Raw genomic sequence first — 17,646 nt, 5'->3', positions numbered from 1 at the left:
CAGGTGTGGAGACACAGGGATCACTGGACGATGCTACCGCATAAAATTCAAGGTGAGGACAGTCAGAAAGGAATCTGGAAGGGGGGGGGCAGGGGCCACGTCCTGCAAAGCTCCTCAGGCATGCTTGGGAGCGGGCTGCACTGCAGGTGACAGGGGAGCCCCGGGGGCTTCCCTCCGAAGCCAAAGCAAGCCTCCACAGCAGGCTGTTGAGTGCTCACAAGAGCTGGAAGCTGGGAGGCAGGGGAACAATGGTGGGGAGGGGACGCAATAGACAGACATGTAGGAAGTGAACAAAAATACAAGAGAATTTTAGTTCTTACGCTGGGTGATGGGTTATCAGCTGTTTAGGGAAGAGGACGTTCTGGTTGACTGGGTGGGACGGGGAGAAGGAAGCGTGGTCAGGGAGGGAGTGCTGTATGACTCCCAAGTTTCTGGGTGACGGGGTGGACGGCAGTGCCGCCAGCTGAGATTAGGAACACGGAGGCAGGAATAACCCAACTGAGGTGGCGGGAAGAAGATGAGTTTGACTCAGCACATTCTGAATTTGAGATGCCTCTGGGTGAACAGCTATCTCACGGACTCAGGGGAGAGGTGGTTGTTAAAAGCATTCAGTTGGATGAAATCTCCCGTGATTGGGAGGGATGACGTGTCAAGGGCAGCAGAGAAATTCAGGGAGTGAAAGTGTTCACTGGATTTGGCCACTTAAAGGTCACTGGTGACCTGAGGAACAGCCCATGAGTGGGGCGGTGGGGAGAGCAGGCAGATGGAGGTGGGTGGAGGAGTACACGTGGAAAGCAAAGAAGCAAGAAAATCAAATAGACATCGCTTTTTCAAGAAGCATTACTGAGAAGGGAAGGCAGGAGAGGAGCATTTCCCTCCCTCCGTCCCTCCCTTCCTTCCTTCCGAGGATGGGGGTGCAAACCAAGCCTGTCCTGTATGTTGATTGAAGAGCAGAGGGTTAAGGTAAGAGAAAGAAGTTACAGCAGAGACCTGGAGGAAGGGCAGGGACAGAACAGATGGGCTGGGGTAGAGAAAGTACAGTTGAATAGTTCATGCTGGAATAACCTAAATTTCCTCGCTAAAGTAAGGAGATGGTGGTCAGAGCAAGGAGTTTACTTACACACAGGGACAAGGGGCCTCCGACTTACATGATGGCTCGACTTACGATCTCTTGACTATGGTGTGAAAGCAATATGCTTTCAGCAGAGACTGAACTTCGAATTTTGAATGATTCCCCCTTCCCCTCCCCGCCCCCCAGCTAGCGATCTGCAGTTCAGTCTTCTCGTGATGCTGGACAGTGGTGGTGAGCCACAGGGTCACAGGGGCAAACAATGGACACTCTGCATTTTTCCTTTTTTTTGCTTTAGTTCAAGGCTTCAAGCACGCTCCAGGCTGTGTTCAGGCTTCTAGCTGTGCTCACTAAGGCTGGGGACCCAAGCAACCATTCTGTTTCCCACTTTCAGTATAGTAGTCAAAAAATCATGAGATATTCGACACTTCATCAAAAAACAGGCTTTGTGTTGGATGATTCTGCCTCACTGAAGGCCAGTGTAAGTGTTCTGGGCACATTTTAAGGTGGGCCAGGCAATGCTATGATATTCGGTAAGTTAGGTGTATTGAATGCATCTTGACTTAACAATATTTTCACCTTACAATGGGGTTGACTGGGAAGGAGAAAAGCTTTCTCAAATTAAGAGTAAATAAGATCAAGGCCATGGAAACACCAGAAGCAGGCTGGCAATCTCCACGTTCCAGCATGTTTAGCACGGAGAGCAGTCTTCTTCCGCGTTAACTATAAGCCAGCCGCGTCTATGAAGACAGCACGGGTATCACACTCTTAAGCGTTAGACTTATATTTCGCGCATCATGAAGGGTTTCACCGGCCACAAAACACCTGGGTTCCCGTTGCCTGAAGCAGTGCGCATAGCCGCACAATGATAGAGAAAACACTTTAGAATTTGAAGACAGTGCTTACCCAAGATGGGAAGTAAGCCTCCGGGTCGAAGTATTTTCCTTGGTGCTTATCCCTTTTGAAGTTCCCAAGGTCAGCCTGCAGGGCAAAGGCTGCCAGCAGGAAGTAGGCCTCCTCGCGGAGCACACACTGAGAATGAAGCACTTGTTTTTTCAGGTGCCAGTAATAATAGAATCTTGCTGCTCTGTCACTAGGAAAATACAAGAAAACACGTTTTGATGGTACAATCCAATGGCATGTAAACAGAACCCAAATCCTGCTATCCATCTACTGACAAGGGCTCTTCTGTTCCGGCTCCCTGCTCTCCCCCTCTTCTTCCCCACTCACTGAAAAAGGGGAGGTTGTAGGAACACCTGATCGCTCGCTGCCTCACTGAATTCGAAGTCAGGCTACCCTGGCTGCAAAAATCACATTCCCTAAGACCTGTAACATTCGATTCATTCAGAGACTGGAAAAACGGTCGGAATCCTTCCACTCTAATACGGTGAGTATTTCATTAAACAAGTATGACAATAGAAGCCTAGGTATTGGTTGTAATAAAATAATTTTGTTACGATAATGCTGTGCACGTCATATAAATAAGGACAAATCCGAGGGGACAACCCAACCCTGGCTTTAATGTTTTGCTATTCTTTTTTTGTTTTCCAGCTTGAGCACATTACAAATACTGTAAGGCCCTTTGAAAGATGTTTGTTTATGAGACTGTCTAGAAAAAAAATTTCACTACAAAAGGTATGATTTCTTTCTCCTCTTTCAGAATGAATGAACTGAAAAATGCTTCCCTTAAATCTTTTTTTTAAAAAAATGATTATTAAGTGGGTGTTACTTTATGGGTGTGTTTTAATAGGCACATGTTATGACAACCATGATACTCCTCAAAAATGGAAATACTAGCAGTGCACTCATTGCAATCCACTGAGGTCAGAAATAAATATAGTCCCCGTTAAATATGTTGAGCAAGAAGTGCTGACTGGGAAAAACATGGTCTAGCTCCAGAAGATGTCATAGGCACATAGGACGCCTCTGTGATCAAAGTAGAAATGCAAGAGGACACGTAGGTGTATAGTTAATGTGCTTATTTGCCTCTTTATTATTGTAGGTTGAATGTTTTTAGCTGAGATTCATAGTTCATTAGCTGATGATAATGAAAACATATGGGCTTATTTTTACCAAGATCATGTTTAAGTATCAAGAGTTTAAAAATAAAGCATCTGACAGAAACAAACAAAAGAGAATAAAAATAAAGCGTTTATGTAATTTTTTTTCTCCCTTGGCACAGAGTACTTTTCAGAGCACTTCTTTTTATAATGCTGATCACGCAGTGTTTGGGCTAGTTCATCCCAGGGGGAAAGGGCAGAAGTATTGGGATAAATTAAACATTCACTAGCCCCAGGCGGTTAATGCCATACTTAGTCGGTAAAGTGCATTCCATACTTAGTTGATAAATTGAGTAAAAACTTTATATAAATCGAGAATAACTAAAAACTTTTTCAGTCTTAAAAAAAATTCTTTATGGACTAATATATTTTACTGTGTAATGTGCCTGTGGCAATGATATAAATATTAAGAGCGAATTGCACATGTAAATCACTAGCCAAATGTTTCTGTTGTCTGTTACATGGTGTTTCTCAAAGTTTAATAGGAAATAAGTAAAACTCAGCGTTCCCATTTCTAGTATTTTCTATCAGCCAACAAGATCATCTCTGAAAGTTTCCAGCACTGACTCCTCCTAAGCAAAGGGTAAACTTGCTTTTAAAACAGTGAACTCTGAGTTTGTATCATGGGCATAGTGTTGTTCATGCAGCTACATCCAGACAAAGAATCAGTTACCTGCCCTTGCCAAACCGCATCTAAGATTCTCACAGGATAACTCCACTGGGCATAATCTTAGCTTTAAAGGTACTGCCAAGAACAGAAGCAAGACCCCCACCGTGAAAAAAAAAAGCAGGCTGTAAACACCCATGCGTTTTTATAGGAGAGAGTTCTTGCTGCTGCCCCATTCCCCACCCCCCTCAACAAAAAGGAATATAATCCTTTCATCAATTTCTCTACTCTTCACAAAAGTGCGAGTTCCTTCTTGAATGAAGTATCTTTTTGGTGACTTATTTGTTATTGAAAATGTGGAATGCAGCCCTAGCTGGTTTGGCTCAGTGGATAGAGCGTCGGCCTGCAGACCAATGGGTCCCAGGTTTGATTCCGGTCAATGGCACATGCTTGGGTTGTGGGCTTGGTCCAATGTGCAGGAGGCAGCCAATCAATGATTCCCTCTTATCATTGATGCTTCTATCTCTCTCTTCTCCCTTCCTCTCTGAAATAAATGAAACTATTTTTTTTTTAAAAAAAGAAAAGAAAATGTGGAGTACAGAGAATGTGAGTCAGCTGTATTGCTAACATTTTCATCAATAGCCTAACATAGTCATTCACTTACTTAACAAGTATTTATTGAGTGTATACTGTACTTTTATTGTAGGACCTGAGGATACATGCACATGCAAAAAGATTAAAAAAAAAAAATGCCTTGCCCTAGCCAATTTGGCTCAATGGATAGAGTGTCGGGCAGGCCTGAGGACTGAAGGGTTGCAGGTTCGATTCTGGTCAAGGACGTGTACCTCAGTTGCAGGCTCCATCCCCAGCCCCGATTGGGATGCATGTGGGAGGCAACCAACTGATGTGTCTCTTTCACATTAATGTTCTGTCTCTCCCCCTTCCTTCCATTCTCTCTAAAAATCAATGGAAAAATATCCTCAGGTGAGGATTAACAACAACAAAAAAATTAAAATAAAACTTAGGAGACAGCCTGGCTTGTGTGGCTCAGTGATTGAGATCAACATATGAACCAGGCGGTCACGGTTCAATTCCAGGTCAGGGCGCATGCCCGGGTTGCGGGCTCGATTCCCAGTAGGGGGTGTGCAGGAAGCAGCTGATCAATGATTCTCTCTCATCACTGGTATTTCTGTCTCTCTCTCCCTCTCCCTTCATCTCAGAAATCAATTAAATATATATATTCCTGCTCTTACAGAATTTATAGTCTAGCAGTGGAGACAGACAAACACGAGTACTTGATTTGGTCATAGGTACTTTCTCTGGTTTGTCTGTGTGGGAGGATGAGTGCCATGGGAAAGACAGGTTCAGACTCTCCCCGTGCTCATACCTGATCAGTTTGCCGTTTTCCACATAGTACTGTACTCGGAAGTGGATAATCATAGGAGGTCCAAACTGGTCAATACCCTAAAACAGAGTCACATAAAAAACAAGCTATTTTCAGTTGCTTTAACAGTGGATTTCAAAAGTAATCACTTACCACTATTTACAAGCTACTTTTGAAACAGAGAAAGGTTTTATCTACTCCTGGTGAGTGTGGCCTTGCGGCGGGCAGACAGTTGTCCCATATGGATACCAGATTCATGCACAACCGGGAAGTCATAAAGCATCATTACTGTATCTGATACTCATTCACTGTAATGCCAATGACAACAGAAGGGGAGATAAAAATAAATGCCAGTGGAAATTTCTAGCTGAGATCCAGCTTCTTTCTCAGCTCTGTCCCCTGTGGTGACCATTTGCTCCTCATTACAAATGTTCCCTTGTTCCTCTGACATTCCACATACCAAATTCTAATATGCTGTTTGTTTATTTAGACATTCGTGCTCCTTACTTTGTAGTTAGCTTTGAAGTGGCCTTCCAGTTTATTCCAAGAATTCTTAAATACAAATTGGAGGCTCTAGGATCAGACACTGAGGATTTACTCCTGACTTAGGAGGGTGATCCTGAAAACACGGGGTAAATCCCCGTGAGTGCTCCCCCGTGTAAATAAAGGCACCAGCACAATAAAGTAACAAAGTATCAAATGTAAGGATAGTAAAAGTAGATTCAGAAGTTGCTAATACTATTTAGAACAACAGTTTGGACCACTCACACAGCCACAAGAGAGAACATGTACTTTTCCATGCTTTTCGTTTCAACGCCTTATCCCATGATTATTGAAAAGGTATTATCCGGGATTACTTAAACAGATATTCCAAATCTAGTTGTATGCTATAAGCTATTCATGCTTCATTAAGGTGACATTTTAGAACTTTGAAAATGCCTTTCCCTTTCCCATTCTCGACTGTATAAAATGTTGTTGACAATATTTTTAATGTAGAATGGCTAAAATAAACCTTTTAAAAAATCAAAATAATTTTGCTCATAAATGTAATCTCACCCAAGAGAATGCGTATTGTCGTACCTTGCTCGCCTCTTTCTTCCATTCTTTTGGACAATACTTATAAAGCTTCTGTGACAGCTCCATATACACATGCTCATTATCTGCACATTAAAAAGGGGAGACAAGGTGATAAAAATGTTTAATTTTTTTAGAGCAGCATAGTATTCCATCGTGTAGATGTACCACATTTTTCTAATCCATTCATCTACTGATGGGCATTTAGGCTGTTTCCAGATCTTAGCTATGGTGAATTGTGCTGCTATGAACATAGGGGTGCATATATCCTTTCTGATTGGTGTTTCTGGTTTCTTGGGATATATTCCGAGAAGTGGGATCACAGGGTCAAATGGGAGTTCCATTTGTAGCTTAAAAAGGGGAGACAAGGTGATAAAAATGTTTAATTTTTTTAAAAAAGAAAAGAATACATGAAGAAACAGGTTTTTCAAAGAAAGCCTCAAGATTTATGAATGTACTCTGAATTCACATACTACCAAGCAAATGCAACAAGATACTAAGACGTAAGTCCTGTGGGCTAGCCAATAATGAGGGCCTTTATGAATTATTTTGCTTTTTGTAATACCGCACACATACTATTAATATAGTTTCCTACTTGTACTTAGTTGCGAGGGTCCATACGGCTTACAGTCTAACTTCCAACACTGGACGTTACTTGGTTTTACCAAAACATGCTTTTGTTTAGCTCTCAGAAGACTCTTCCCGCACGGGCACGGTAATGAAACAGTGCAGAAACACCATCCTCACTGCTGTGTAAGAAATCAGGTAATGCTGATAATAATCACACATTTTCAAGTGGGGGGCCTGACCCGGGCTTCATGAAGAGCAATCCTTGAGTATTCTCCCCGTTCCACACAGCGTGACAAAACGATGAACCATTACTCACACTGCCTTTGGGACTGGTCTTGTGGGAAGAGGAGAATCTTATGCAAAACAAGAGTGAATGCCAAAAGATTTCTTCAAGATGAACAGAAAATGAGACAGCTAAAAACCCATGTCAAAGCGATCTAAACATGTGAAAACAAGCTAATCAAAAATATAGAAGTTTTTCAGACTTCTCAAAGAGACTCTTTTAAGAGAGATTTATTTCACAAGAAAAGCCTTCAGCATTCCTATCTTGTACAAAAGTTTTTAATCTTTTTTTCTTTCTTTTTTTTTTTTCCTTAAAAGCGTATTTCTTTCTCTCTAATCCTCACCAAGGGGGCGGGCTCGTGGGAAGCTCCACTTAAAAATGTCCTCCTTCTGAAAGGGAAGTGTATTTCTTGGCCCACTCCTTGGATGGCATAAGTGACCACACTGTCACTCCTGGCTGAATGCTGGGGTTCGACTGGGAAAGTGCCAGAAGAGAACAGGAAGGGGGAGGCCACTCTTTGTCTGTAACTGGCAATATTAAACCAACCAATGTGAATGACAGGGAGAGGAAAAGGTCCCAGGGAAAGAAAGATGTTTCTTAACTTATCAGACTGATTAACACCATCACTCATCTCGCCCGTGTTACCGATTAAACACGAAATGGACAAGATCAGACAGCCTTCCCGTTGAACCTGATTTGTTTGGCTTGAGTTCCCGTCTGAAGAAGCAGCCCAATGAGTAGAACCGAGACTGCTCACCCATACAGCACATGCACAGTTTTCAAATGCCGCTGCCCCTGCCATCTGACAGTCTGACCAGAGCTTCATTCTTTAAGAATTCTCAAGCACACACCAGTCCTGCAAAGCAGGTGGCACAGTAGTTTCCATTCGACATGTGAGAAAACTGAAACTGGGGAAGTCAAGCGACAAGTTTAAAGCCACATAGTTAGCAAGTTGCAGAACCAGAATTAGAACCAGGTCATCAGATTCCTGTTCCAGCGTTCTTTCGCCATGTTACAATCTCTCTTTTAAAAAGAACACCTTAAAGTCCCTTCTTCTGAATCCGAAGGAAGGTAGGTGTAAACTGGTTTTATTAGACTGACTTGTTCAACAATAAAGATCAACGGTCTGCTTATGTAGTAAGAAGAACGAACCGCAGTCCAGAGGAAACATGAAGTTATTTAGGACCCACAGGGCGCCTTATTTCCTCCCAGACCCTGTCTTGAAAGAATGACTGAGGTACGTACTAACGCTGGGATGGAGCCAAGCGTTTGTGTTTTTATTGCTTTAACTACCATGGGAAGAAAGTGAAGAGCAAACGGTTGATTCATGGGTTCCTGACATGTTCCCTGCTCTGGCCTCACCTAAAAACACTGACAACAGCTCACGTTTGGGAGAAGAGCCTTGCTTACCAGTTGATCATGACACACTTTCCAATCTGACAGATCTAAGTGTTTTATGGTACTAACCGTTTTCTCAAGATATCATAAGCCTTTACATTAAACCAATCCCTGTAGCAAAAAACAATTCATATCCAAGTGTAAATATAACAACATTTCACAAAAAATTCTCCTTGAAAAACTGAACAAAGATATGAAAGGTTTTTGGTATTTAGAAGATTAAATTAGAGGGACTTTTTTTTAAAAAAAATTTTATTTTAGAGAAAGAGAGAGAAAGACCTCAGTGTAAGAGAGAAACATTGATCGGTTCTGACTGAAACTCAAACCAATTGAGCCACACCAGCCAGGGCCCAGAGAAATTTTAATTACTCTTTGAAAGAAGAAAGCTTATAAGGAATGGCCACAGGGAAACCCTGGGACCTTAACTCTAATGGCTAAGATGGTAGGGTTGGGAAGCCCCTTCTTCGACCATCTTCTTCACATACAGAGGAAACTGATCCCACATACCAAAGTTGTAGATTCTGACTGGAGAAAAGAGAAGGAGTAAGGAGGAACAAACAGGAAATAAGAGTAAATTAGCAGGGCACTTTGTTATACAGTCAATAGCAAGTGAACCTAAATAGAGGAAAGTCAGTTTCATTGTGTCTACATTTCTTTTCATGCCAAAAATTCTAAAACAAATTAAATTACTAAAATAGCCAAGCTAATTTCCTATTAGCTCCAGCTGCTCCCTCTGTGCAGGGAAACGAAAGTCAAGCTTGGTTCATTAAAACATAAAAGAGCAAACACATAAAATCCAGACTCCTACAGAAGAAAGAACTTTTAAATTCAAACTACAATAAATACATGATCTAAGATTTGAAATCTTGTAAAAAATACACAAGACTTCAGTTTAAAAAATGAATACTAGACTAAAAATGATGATCAGTTTACAGGTATTTTTGGAATCACAATTTCATAATATATGCCCCAACTTAAGTAACAGGTATAAAATGTCATTTCCTTTGGCATAGTTGGCTGAATCCATCAGAGATGCGGATAAGACTTACTCTGTATAACACTGAGTCCAAAGAGGTGACAGTCCTTTAGCCTGAGTAGGTCACACACCTGGACCAGCAACTGGTGACACAGAATTTTAACCTACAGGGGGGAAAAAAATACAACTTGAGATAATAATTCAACCAAGTCCACATAGTGAGCCACAACTGGGCAATTTAATGCATCCTAAACCAGTGATGGAGAACCTTTTGAGCTTGGCGTGTCAGTATTTTGAAAAACCCTAACTTAACTCTGGTGCCATGTCACATATAGAAATTTTTTGATATTTGCAACCATAGTAAAACAAAGATTTATATTTTTGATATTTATTTTATATTTAAATGCCATTTAACAAAGAAAAATCAACCAAAAAAATGAGTTCACGTGTCACCTCTGACGCGCGTGTCATAGGTTCGCTATTACTGTCCTAAACAGATTCCTGGAAAGGATAAGCTGACAATAGCAAAACAACTGTTGGGTTTATTGAAAGTGTCTACTTTGCCCTATCCAGTCTGGCTCAGTGGATAGAGCACTGGCCTGTGGACTGAAGGGTCCCAGGTTTGATTCTGGTCAAGGGCACATGCCCAGGTTGCGGGCTCAATCCCCATTAGAGGGTGTGCAGGAGGCAACTAATCAATGATTCCCTCTCATCACTGATGTTTCTATCTCTCTCTCCCGCTCCCTTCCTCTCTGAAATCAATAAAAAAATATATACAGTAGGTTTTCAGGTTACGTCGGAGATCCGTTCCTTTGGTGTGACATAATGCGATTTTCACCGTAAGTCGGAACCCACCTACATAAGCACCTACGTCACTCACATGGAGCACATACACAGCAGTAATGAAGTGAAACAGTAAAAACAATTTAAAAGAAACAATTCCTGACCTTGACTTGTGGTAAATAAATAATAAAAAACATACAGCACATATGTACATACGATGAAATGACAGAACTTTTTTTAAAATAAATAAATGGGAGATGGCGACATAACCACAAAACGACATATGTCGAGTCCTACGTAGCCCGAGGACTGTCTGTCTGTATGTATGTGTGTATGTATATATGTATGTATATATATGAGTAGATGTATATGTACGTGTGTGTTATGTATATGCATGTGTGTATATGTATGTGTGTATGTGCATGTGTATGTATATGTATATTCAGTAAAGGGTCAGCAAACACAGGCCTCCCTGCCTGAACCCTGGAGAAAACCTAAATTCTGCAAGAGTAGGCCTTCCTTCCCCCAGCTGCTGGCACTAGCTTCCCTCTGGCACCTGAGACCTGGGGCTTCCCTCTGGTTGCCGGCAGGCACCTGGGACCCAGGCTTCCCTTGCAGCCCAGGCTTCATCCAGAAGGTCAACCGGAAGGACGTCCAGCCTAATTAGCATATTATGCTTTTATTATCATAGATATATACAAAATCAACCACTTTAATCTGTGGCTGAGTTTCAATAATGATCAAAATACAGATTTTTACACATGGTAATAAAGTCCCAATGCAATCTGTAGAAAACTCATAAATCTTATGATACTTGGGCAAGGCCTTAGTCTAAACTCATTATGGTATGCGATAAATATTTCGGAAGGAACCCAAAACAGCTTACTCAGATTATCAAATTTGGCAAGTATAAGGAAAGTTTTCCTCGTGACGACCTAAGCAAAATACTCATATATTGTACAATACATGAATGCCTAGCTCTTATTTATCTTAATTAATCATTTTATTGTCTTATACTTTTAGGTACCTAAACCAGGTTCCCTTTCTGAATTCTAGTATAAAACAAACATCATAAAACCACATTAATTTGAAACCCTGGGAGTAAATTATTCTGAAAAGTCACATGTTGAATGATAAAACAGTCCTTAAAAGGTATAGTTTTAAGGCTTCTCAAATATTTAATGAAGTGTTTTGGGAGACAGAAATTGTGCTGAGTATACCTTGTTGAATTCAGAATGACAAAAGTTCATTAGAGTTGGAATTGACTTTAAGAGACCCTATTGGTCAACTGCTTCATTTTATAGAAATAAAAAAAATAAGATCCAGAAAGCTTAAGGTCAAGTGACAAAGGCAGCAATTCACAACTTTGCTAATTTGTGTACTGTAATATGATTATTCTATCTAATAAAGAGGGAATATGCTAACTGCCCCTCACACCATAGCAAAGATGGCAGTGCCCACAGCCACTGAGGGAATATGCTAATTGACTGCCACGTCCTCAAAGATGGTGGTGTCCACAGCCACAAGATGGCAGCGTCCAGTCCCCTCAGCACCCCCAGCCACCCAGATCTAGCCCAAGGCACAGGCAAGCCTTGGATGGCGGCTGCCCAGCCACCCAGGGCTGCCCGAAGCTCAGGTAACCAGGGCCGGCCAAGGCTTGTGCTGCCAGCAGTGGCAGCAGCAGAGGTGTGATGGGACGTTGCCTTCCCCTGATCGCTGGGTCGCCTCCCGCCCCTCTGGGCTCCTGGACAGTGAGAGGGGGCAGGCCAGGCTGAGGGACCCCCCCCCCCGTCCAGTGCATGACTTTTCAGGCACTGGGCCTCTAGTACGTATATATTAAAATATGTGCAACGTGACAGTTTATCATTTCAGCTCTATCTATTATGGGTCGCATTTCACTTCTTGTTTGTACTATAACTTGCAAATTCTGTCTTCAATGATAACATGACAATTATAGTTTTAATTACTATAAATTCTAAGTTAGTTCATTCTGAATTAACAACTTTTTATCATTACCTTAATATGTAACTCAGATTCGGAGAATAAAAAGATGCTGAAATTCCTTGAAAACTGACAGGCAAACAGTTCCGAATAGTGAAAATGACAGATGGAGTGAGAAAAATAAGCTTGCTACTCTTTTCCACATCCATTACTAGCCAGCAACTCATCTACAGCACCTTATCCGCTGGAAAGCGCAAAAGGTCTTTATGTTAAGGCCAGAGACAAATTCAGGGGGATGGAAAGGTGTCCTATTTATACTCGGGGCATACAGTAGGCTCTCCGTAATATTTGATGAATGAAAGCCAGGAGTCTGATTTCCCTGTGCGCTCCTTTTGATCTGTCCCACGACTCCAGACTCCTCTCTGACCACCGAGCAGACAGACCATGTAGTAAATGGGAAAATGTGCGAATGCAAACCCGCCAACACCACTGGGAGAACACATGTACCACTGGGAAACCATCATCCTCTTCATTCATTAAAAGGACTTTGGATCTTGGGTTCTATAGCACCAAAATTCCACTTTACAAATATGCTTCAATAAGCAGACTGGTAGAGGGAAAAGTATCAGATGTTACATAAAACTGAACTATATACTACAGACTTGAGACTTAGAATGCAATACAGCCTAGGGCACCTTTAATTCTTAGTTTTGACTGTGGCTAAAAATGTCATACACAGAGCTTTTAGGATAAAATGTGCTGAAAAGTTCACAGAAAAATTCTTAAACCACAAACTGTCCATAAACATAACCTAGGTTGTATTGTGTAACTGCTGTTCAAATAATGCTCCATACATTTCCTCCATACTTCCCATATAATTATTATTACTCTTGTTCTGCATGTTAAAATCAAGGACTTGGGAGCATATTGATAAAGCACAGTGTTCTTGTTTAAAAACTGCAATTAGCAACGCTGTGCTCCGAAGTCTCACCTGCCCTGAGAACAAGCTTGGGCTTAGTCCTCTACAGCAACACGATAGCTGTTGCGAAATTGTTCATTATTTAACCTTCAGGAGCAATGGGAACTTTAAAAAGTGCTATAGAGTATGAGGTTTTAAGAATTAAGGCATTATCTAAAAATATACTCTACATGGAAATTTTTGATAAAAACAGTATTTGATCCTAAATGTCAATGGTTTGTTTTGAGCAGAAATGTTTAAAATATGTTCCAGAAAATAAACCAAAAAAGCTCTTCACTCTGGTCTTAGTGAAGAGGTACAAGCTCTTGGTCACAGTTTATATCACTCAAAAATTTTGTGGCCCTTACATTCGGCATGATTTTATTTCCCAAATTTTCCAAGTTTCCACATTTAATATTCATCTGCTGATTAAAATCATTTAAAACAGCCCCTATCAGTTCAACTCGTGGAGAATTCGGAATGATCAAGACACTAAACTTATCCACCTGCAGAAGATAACATTCTATCAACTATGCTTGTCAGGGAGAAAACTGTCTTTGCTTAAAACACTATTTATAAATGATGAAAAATTAGACCATTAATGAAATAGATTCTGCTACAGTTAATTTGTGATACCACAACTCACAAACATCAACTGCTATTTTCTGGCAACTCTGAATGCGGGTTGCTGGCAGTGAGGAGTTCCCACACTCCTTAGCCATCCCTCCAGGCCATCCCTCCTTGGGTCCAACAGCTCGATAGAGAGGAATCTGGACGTGGCAAAGGGATCTACACACCCTGGAAGAAGAACAGGCCTAGGAGAGTTCAGACTCTCCCTGTGAGTCTCATTAACAAGGCGCCCCAACTGAAATGGGCAAACAGCTCAGAGTGCCGGGCACTGTGCTTTATGCAGGTTCTATCTTTAAATCCTTGCAATGTCCCTGTGAGGAGAGTAAGATTATCTCCTTAAAGATGAGGAAACTGAAACAAAAAAATGAACTTGCCCAAGGTACAGAGCAAGTCGGGGACGATGGATTTTTACCTAGGTCCCTGTCACTCAAACCCTCCTCAGTTATGACAATATATGGCGCACAGTCCTGACGATCGTGTAGGAACTATTACACTAATTTTGCAAAAGAAGGGAATTAAAGAAATGCAAAATTAATCTCTGAGTAAGAACTGAAAGTAATCATACCAGCTATCATCTATGTATGAGAAATTATGCTATGTGTTAACCCTTAATTCTCACAATCACTCGGTACCACTGGTAACTCTTCCCATTTTATAATAGGTGAAGATGTTGAAGCTGAGGGAGGTGGTTTAATAAACTTTCCACACATGGGATTTGAATTCAGGTCAGTGTGTGTTCAGTACATTCACAAAGTTCAGTACTTTTCACTACCATACTGCCCCTCAATTATTCTTCATAAAGGGAAGGCAGAAAGGGAGTGAATATAAATCAAATGCCTACTATGTGCTGAGTACTGAGCAAGTTGCTTTTGCAAGTGAGGAAGGTGAATGAGCTTAAGAAACTTGTCCAAAGGTTACAAAACTAGTAAAATGTAGAGACAAAATATGAATAATCTTACATTTCTCAACAGTGATGATAATTATATTACTAACAACTTGCATTTACTCTGCCTTTACTATGTATTCTCAGGACGAGGCTATTCACACAATGTCAAAAACACAATTTGACACTATGTTAAGATCAATGGTGCCAGTAGTAAGATCTTTGATGATATTAGGGTATGAAGGCCTTTAACTGTCTGGCTTGCCTTTAAAATATCTATAGCACCAGTTTAGGGGACCTTGTTAAATGCAGATTCCCGAGTCTTACCCTAGACTTACATCAGCATCTCCCAAGGAGTGGAGTACAATGGTCTGAATATTTAAGGAGCTCACCAAATAATTCTGAGGTATGTTAAAATTTTAAAGCCACTGATGTACAACAATTAACAGATAGACTGTCTTCCAATCTGTTCTCACAATTATCTTCCTCACCTGAGATTTTAGTACAAATTAATTTCCTAGAAAATTATAGTCAGCTTTTAGTATTCCTTATGAAGTCAGATTAATCTTCCTTCCACTTAACTGAGGTCAGTAAACTTTTGCTCCATATCCTATATGTGTGTCTATAAATACACATGAACTCATGTGTACAGATTCCACCAGGTAAAATGATAGAAATGGAATTGAGAGAAGTATCTTAAGTGCTTATGCTGTATGATTATGCATATTTTTAAAATTTAGTGGGCACATTTTTATATAATTGTGTAAAAGAACTGAAATAGCATACTCACATATATAAATAAATTACATTTTAATATGTTTTGCCAGTGTCCACAGTGAAATAGAGATATGTTGCCAATTTTTATTAGTTTTTAAAAACCAAATGCTGCAAACATAATTGTCTGTCATTTCACACATCGAAAACAGCGCAGGTACCCTGAGTACCTCATCAATAGAAATTCTGCCCAACAGATGATAAAGTTAACTCAATAGGCAGGTTTGATTTTCAGACAACCGCTACAAGCAAAAACAAGGCTGCATTAGTAAATCAAGAAACTGTAGTGATAGGATAAAACCAAAATAGTTAATAAGCAAGAAACTTTCCCCATCTAAACTGCTTAATAAGGCTATTTAAATGCCATATATGTTCAGTATAACATTTAGAAATATTCTTTTATACAGTAATTGGGTTAAAATATAGTAGGATATAGCAAAACAAAACAAAACAAACTAATTCAAGGCAAGCACTAAGGCAATTTTCCCCCTTAATTCCATCAGAATACAATCAATGAAAACTGATAATAAGGAGAGGAACTAAAAAATGCTAGACAGGCTATTGATTACCATAAAACTGTTTGGCAGTCTCTACCAAAGCTAAACGTATGTATACCTTGGGATCCACGATTCCACTCTTGGGTATAAGCCCAGAAATGTATGCATATATGCATACACATAAAATGTTCATAACATTTTTATTCATAATAGTCCAAAATTTAAAATAACCCAATACCCATCAACAATAGTTAAAGATATTGGCATATTCACACAACAGAATATTATACAACGATGAAAAAGAAAGAATTACTGTTACATGCAATAAAATAGATGAATTTCACAGGACAAATATTGAGTGAAGGAAGCCAAACAGAAAAGAGAACATATCGCATAATGTCAGTGGCGTGGAGTTCCGAAACGAGCAAGATTACTGTATGGCGATAGAGGTGGGAACGGCTGTTACCCTTTGGGTGGAGATTATTGACTAGGAAGAGTCACAAAAGGTCTTTCTGGGGTGCTGGCAATGGACTATATCTCAAGTTGGATAATGGTTACAAGGATGTATACACTTGTAAAAATTCACCGAGCTGCACGCTTAAGATTCCTATACTTTGTTACATGTAAATTATAGCTCAATTAAAAAAAAATAATGTCATATTCCTTACTGTCCAGGTGAACTAAAGAGAATTAACTTTGACTCATGAAGCACAAGCAACAGTTCAATGTTCATAAGCCCAACCTATTCAGGAAATTGGCTAGACTTAGGCTACTATTAAAACAATGATCAAAATACATTAAAAAGCTAGCAATTTATTACTATTTCATGTGTGTAGGTACAACTCAAAAGTATTTAAAAAGCAAATTCATATTATATCTATAAATAAAAATTACATTTCAATTGAAAGTTTAAAACTAGCAGTGTTTGCTTTTCTATAATATAGTAGCCAAAAGTCTCTAATTGCACCCCAGGTGAGAGGCTATGGAAGTCAGCTGCACTTCAGCCATAATTCAGAGTTCATACCTGTGTGGACTACTTTAGCACCACAACCCGCCAGATTAATGATCTCATTCTGTAATAACTTCGCCCCTTAATTAACCAAGTCAGAACGTGAATGTGGTCACGGGTGGGAAGAGAATTATGTAAACATGTCTAAGATGGGATCCACTCACATTGATGATGATGTTCAGAGACTTGTCATTGGGGAGGAAAATGCACACACTCCGGCGGTCTTGCATGACTCTGTTGTTACGGAAGTTCAGTTTGTTCATCGTGTGGGGGCCTCTCTAGCGGTCAGCGCTGGGCTCCGAGTCCCCGGCAACGCCGCTGAATTCCGCGAACGCCACAGCCGAGCTCCGCTCCTCATCACACACTCTGTAGAAGCACCATGATGCACCACGATGGAGGTCTCACAGCTATAAAACAAAAAAGCCCAAATCAGGCGTGAATCAAGGCAGTGAGACTGGTGAGGAGAGACAGGGAGATGAGCAGCACAGGGCCAGCGTGTCTCAGAGCTAGGGCTGCCTCGTAGAATGAGAACTCCCTGAAATTCATTCTACATCTCGCCCACTAACGACTGCCTTCAAACTTTCATTCCCAATCAGGAATTAAACGTAAAGCCCTCACATCCCAGAGCTGCCTTTGAGGCGTTTTCAGCCTCACAGGACAGATAACAAAGGGTGCCGAAAAGAAGCATATAAGCATAACCAATGGACATAAGACACTGGGGGATAGGGGAGGCTAACAACAACAACAAAA

At 40.7% G+C, this 17,646-nt stretch overlaps 1 protein-coding gene across 2 annotated transcripts in view; it reads right to left on the bottom strand.

Moving 5' to 3' along the window:
• The window catches only part of FRMD6 (FERM domain containing 6), a 40,229-nt gene extending 22,921 nt beyond the window's left edge, over positions 1-17,308 (bottom strand). Inside the window, exons 1-5 of one of the 2 annotated variants that reach the window (XM_015570496.1) lie at positions 17,061-17,308; positions 9,495-9,585; positions 6,177-6,280; positions 5,124-5,200; positions 1,976-2,162 (exon numbers count right to left, since the gene is read on the bottom strand). In XM_015570496.1, coding sequence (XP_015425982.1) covers positions 1,976-2,162; positions 5,124-5,200; positions 6,177-6,280; positions 9,495-9,585; positions 17,061-17,159 — 558 coding nt within the window. In that variant the 5' untranslated portion in view covers positions 17,160-17,308. The remainder of the gene's footprint in view (positions 1-1,975; positions 2,163-5,123; positions 5,201-6,176; positions 6,281-9,494; positions 9,586-17,060) is intronic. The other variant, XM_015570497.1, reaches the window with a different exon arrangement.
• Positions 17,309-17,646: the final 338 nt, after the last annotated feature.

The sequence above is a fragment of the Myotis davidii genome, unplaced genomic scaffold (genome assembly GCF_000327345.1).
Source record: "Myotis davidii unplaced genomic scaffold, ASM32734v1 scaffold847, whole genome shotgun sequence".
NCBI classification, from domain to species: Eukaryota; Metazoa; Chordata; class Mammalia; order Chiroptera; family Vespertilionidae; genus Myotis; species Myotis davidii.
The sequence above is the reverse complement of the archived record's forward strand: the minus strand, read 5'-3'. Positions and strand labels throughout refer to the sequence as shown.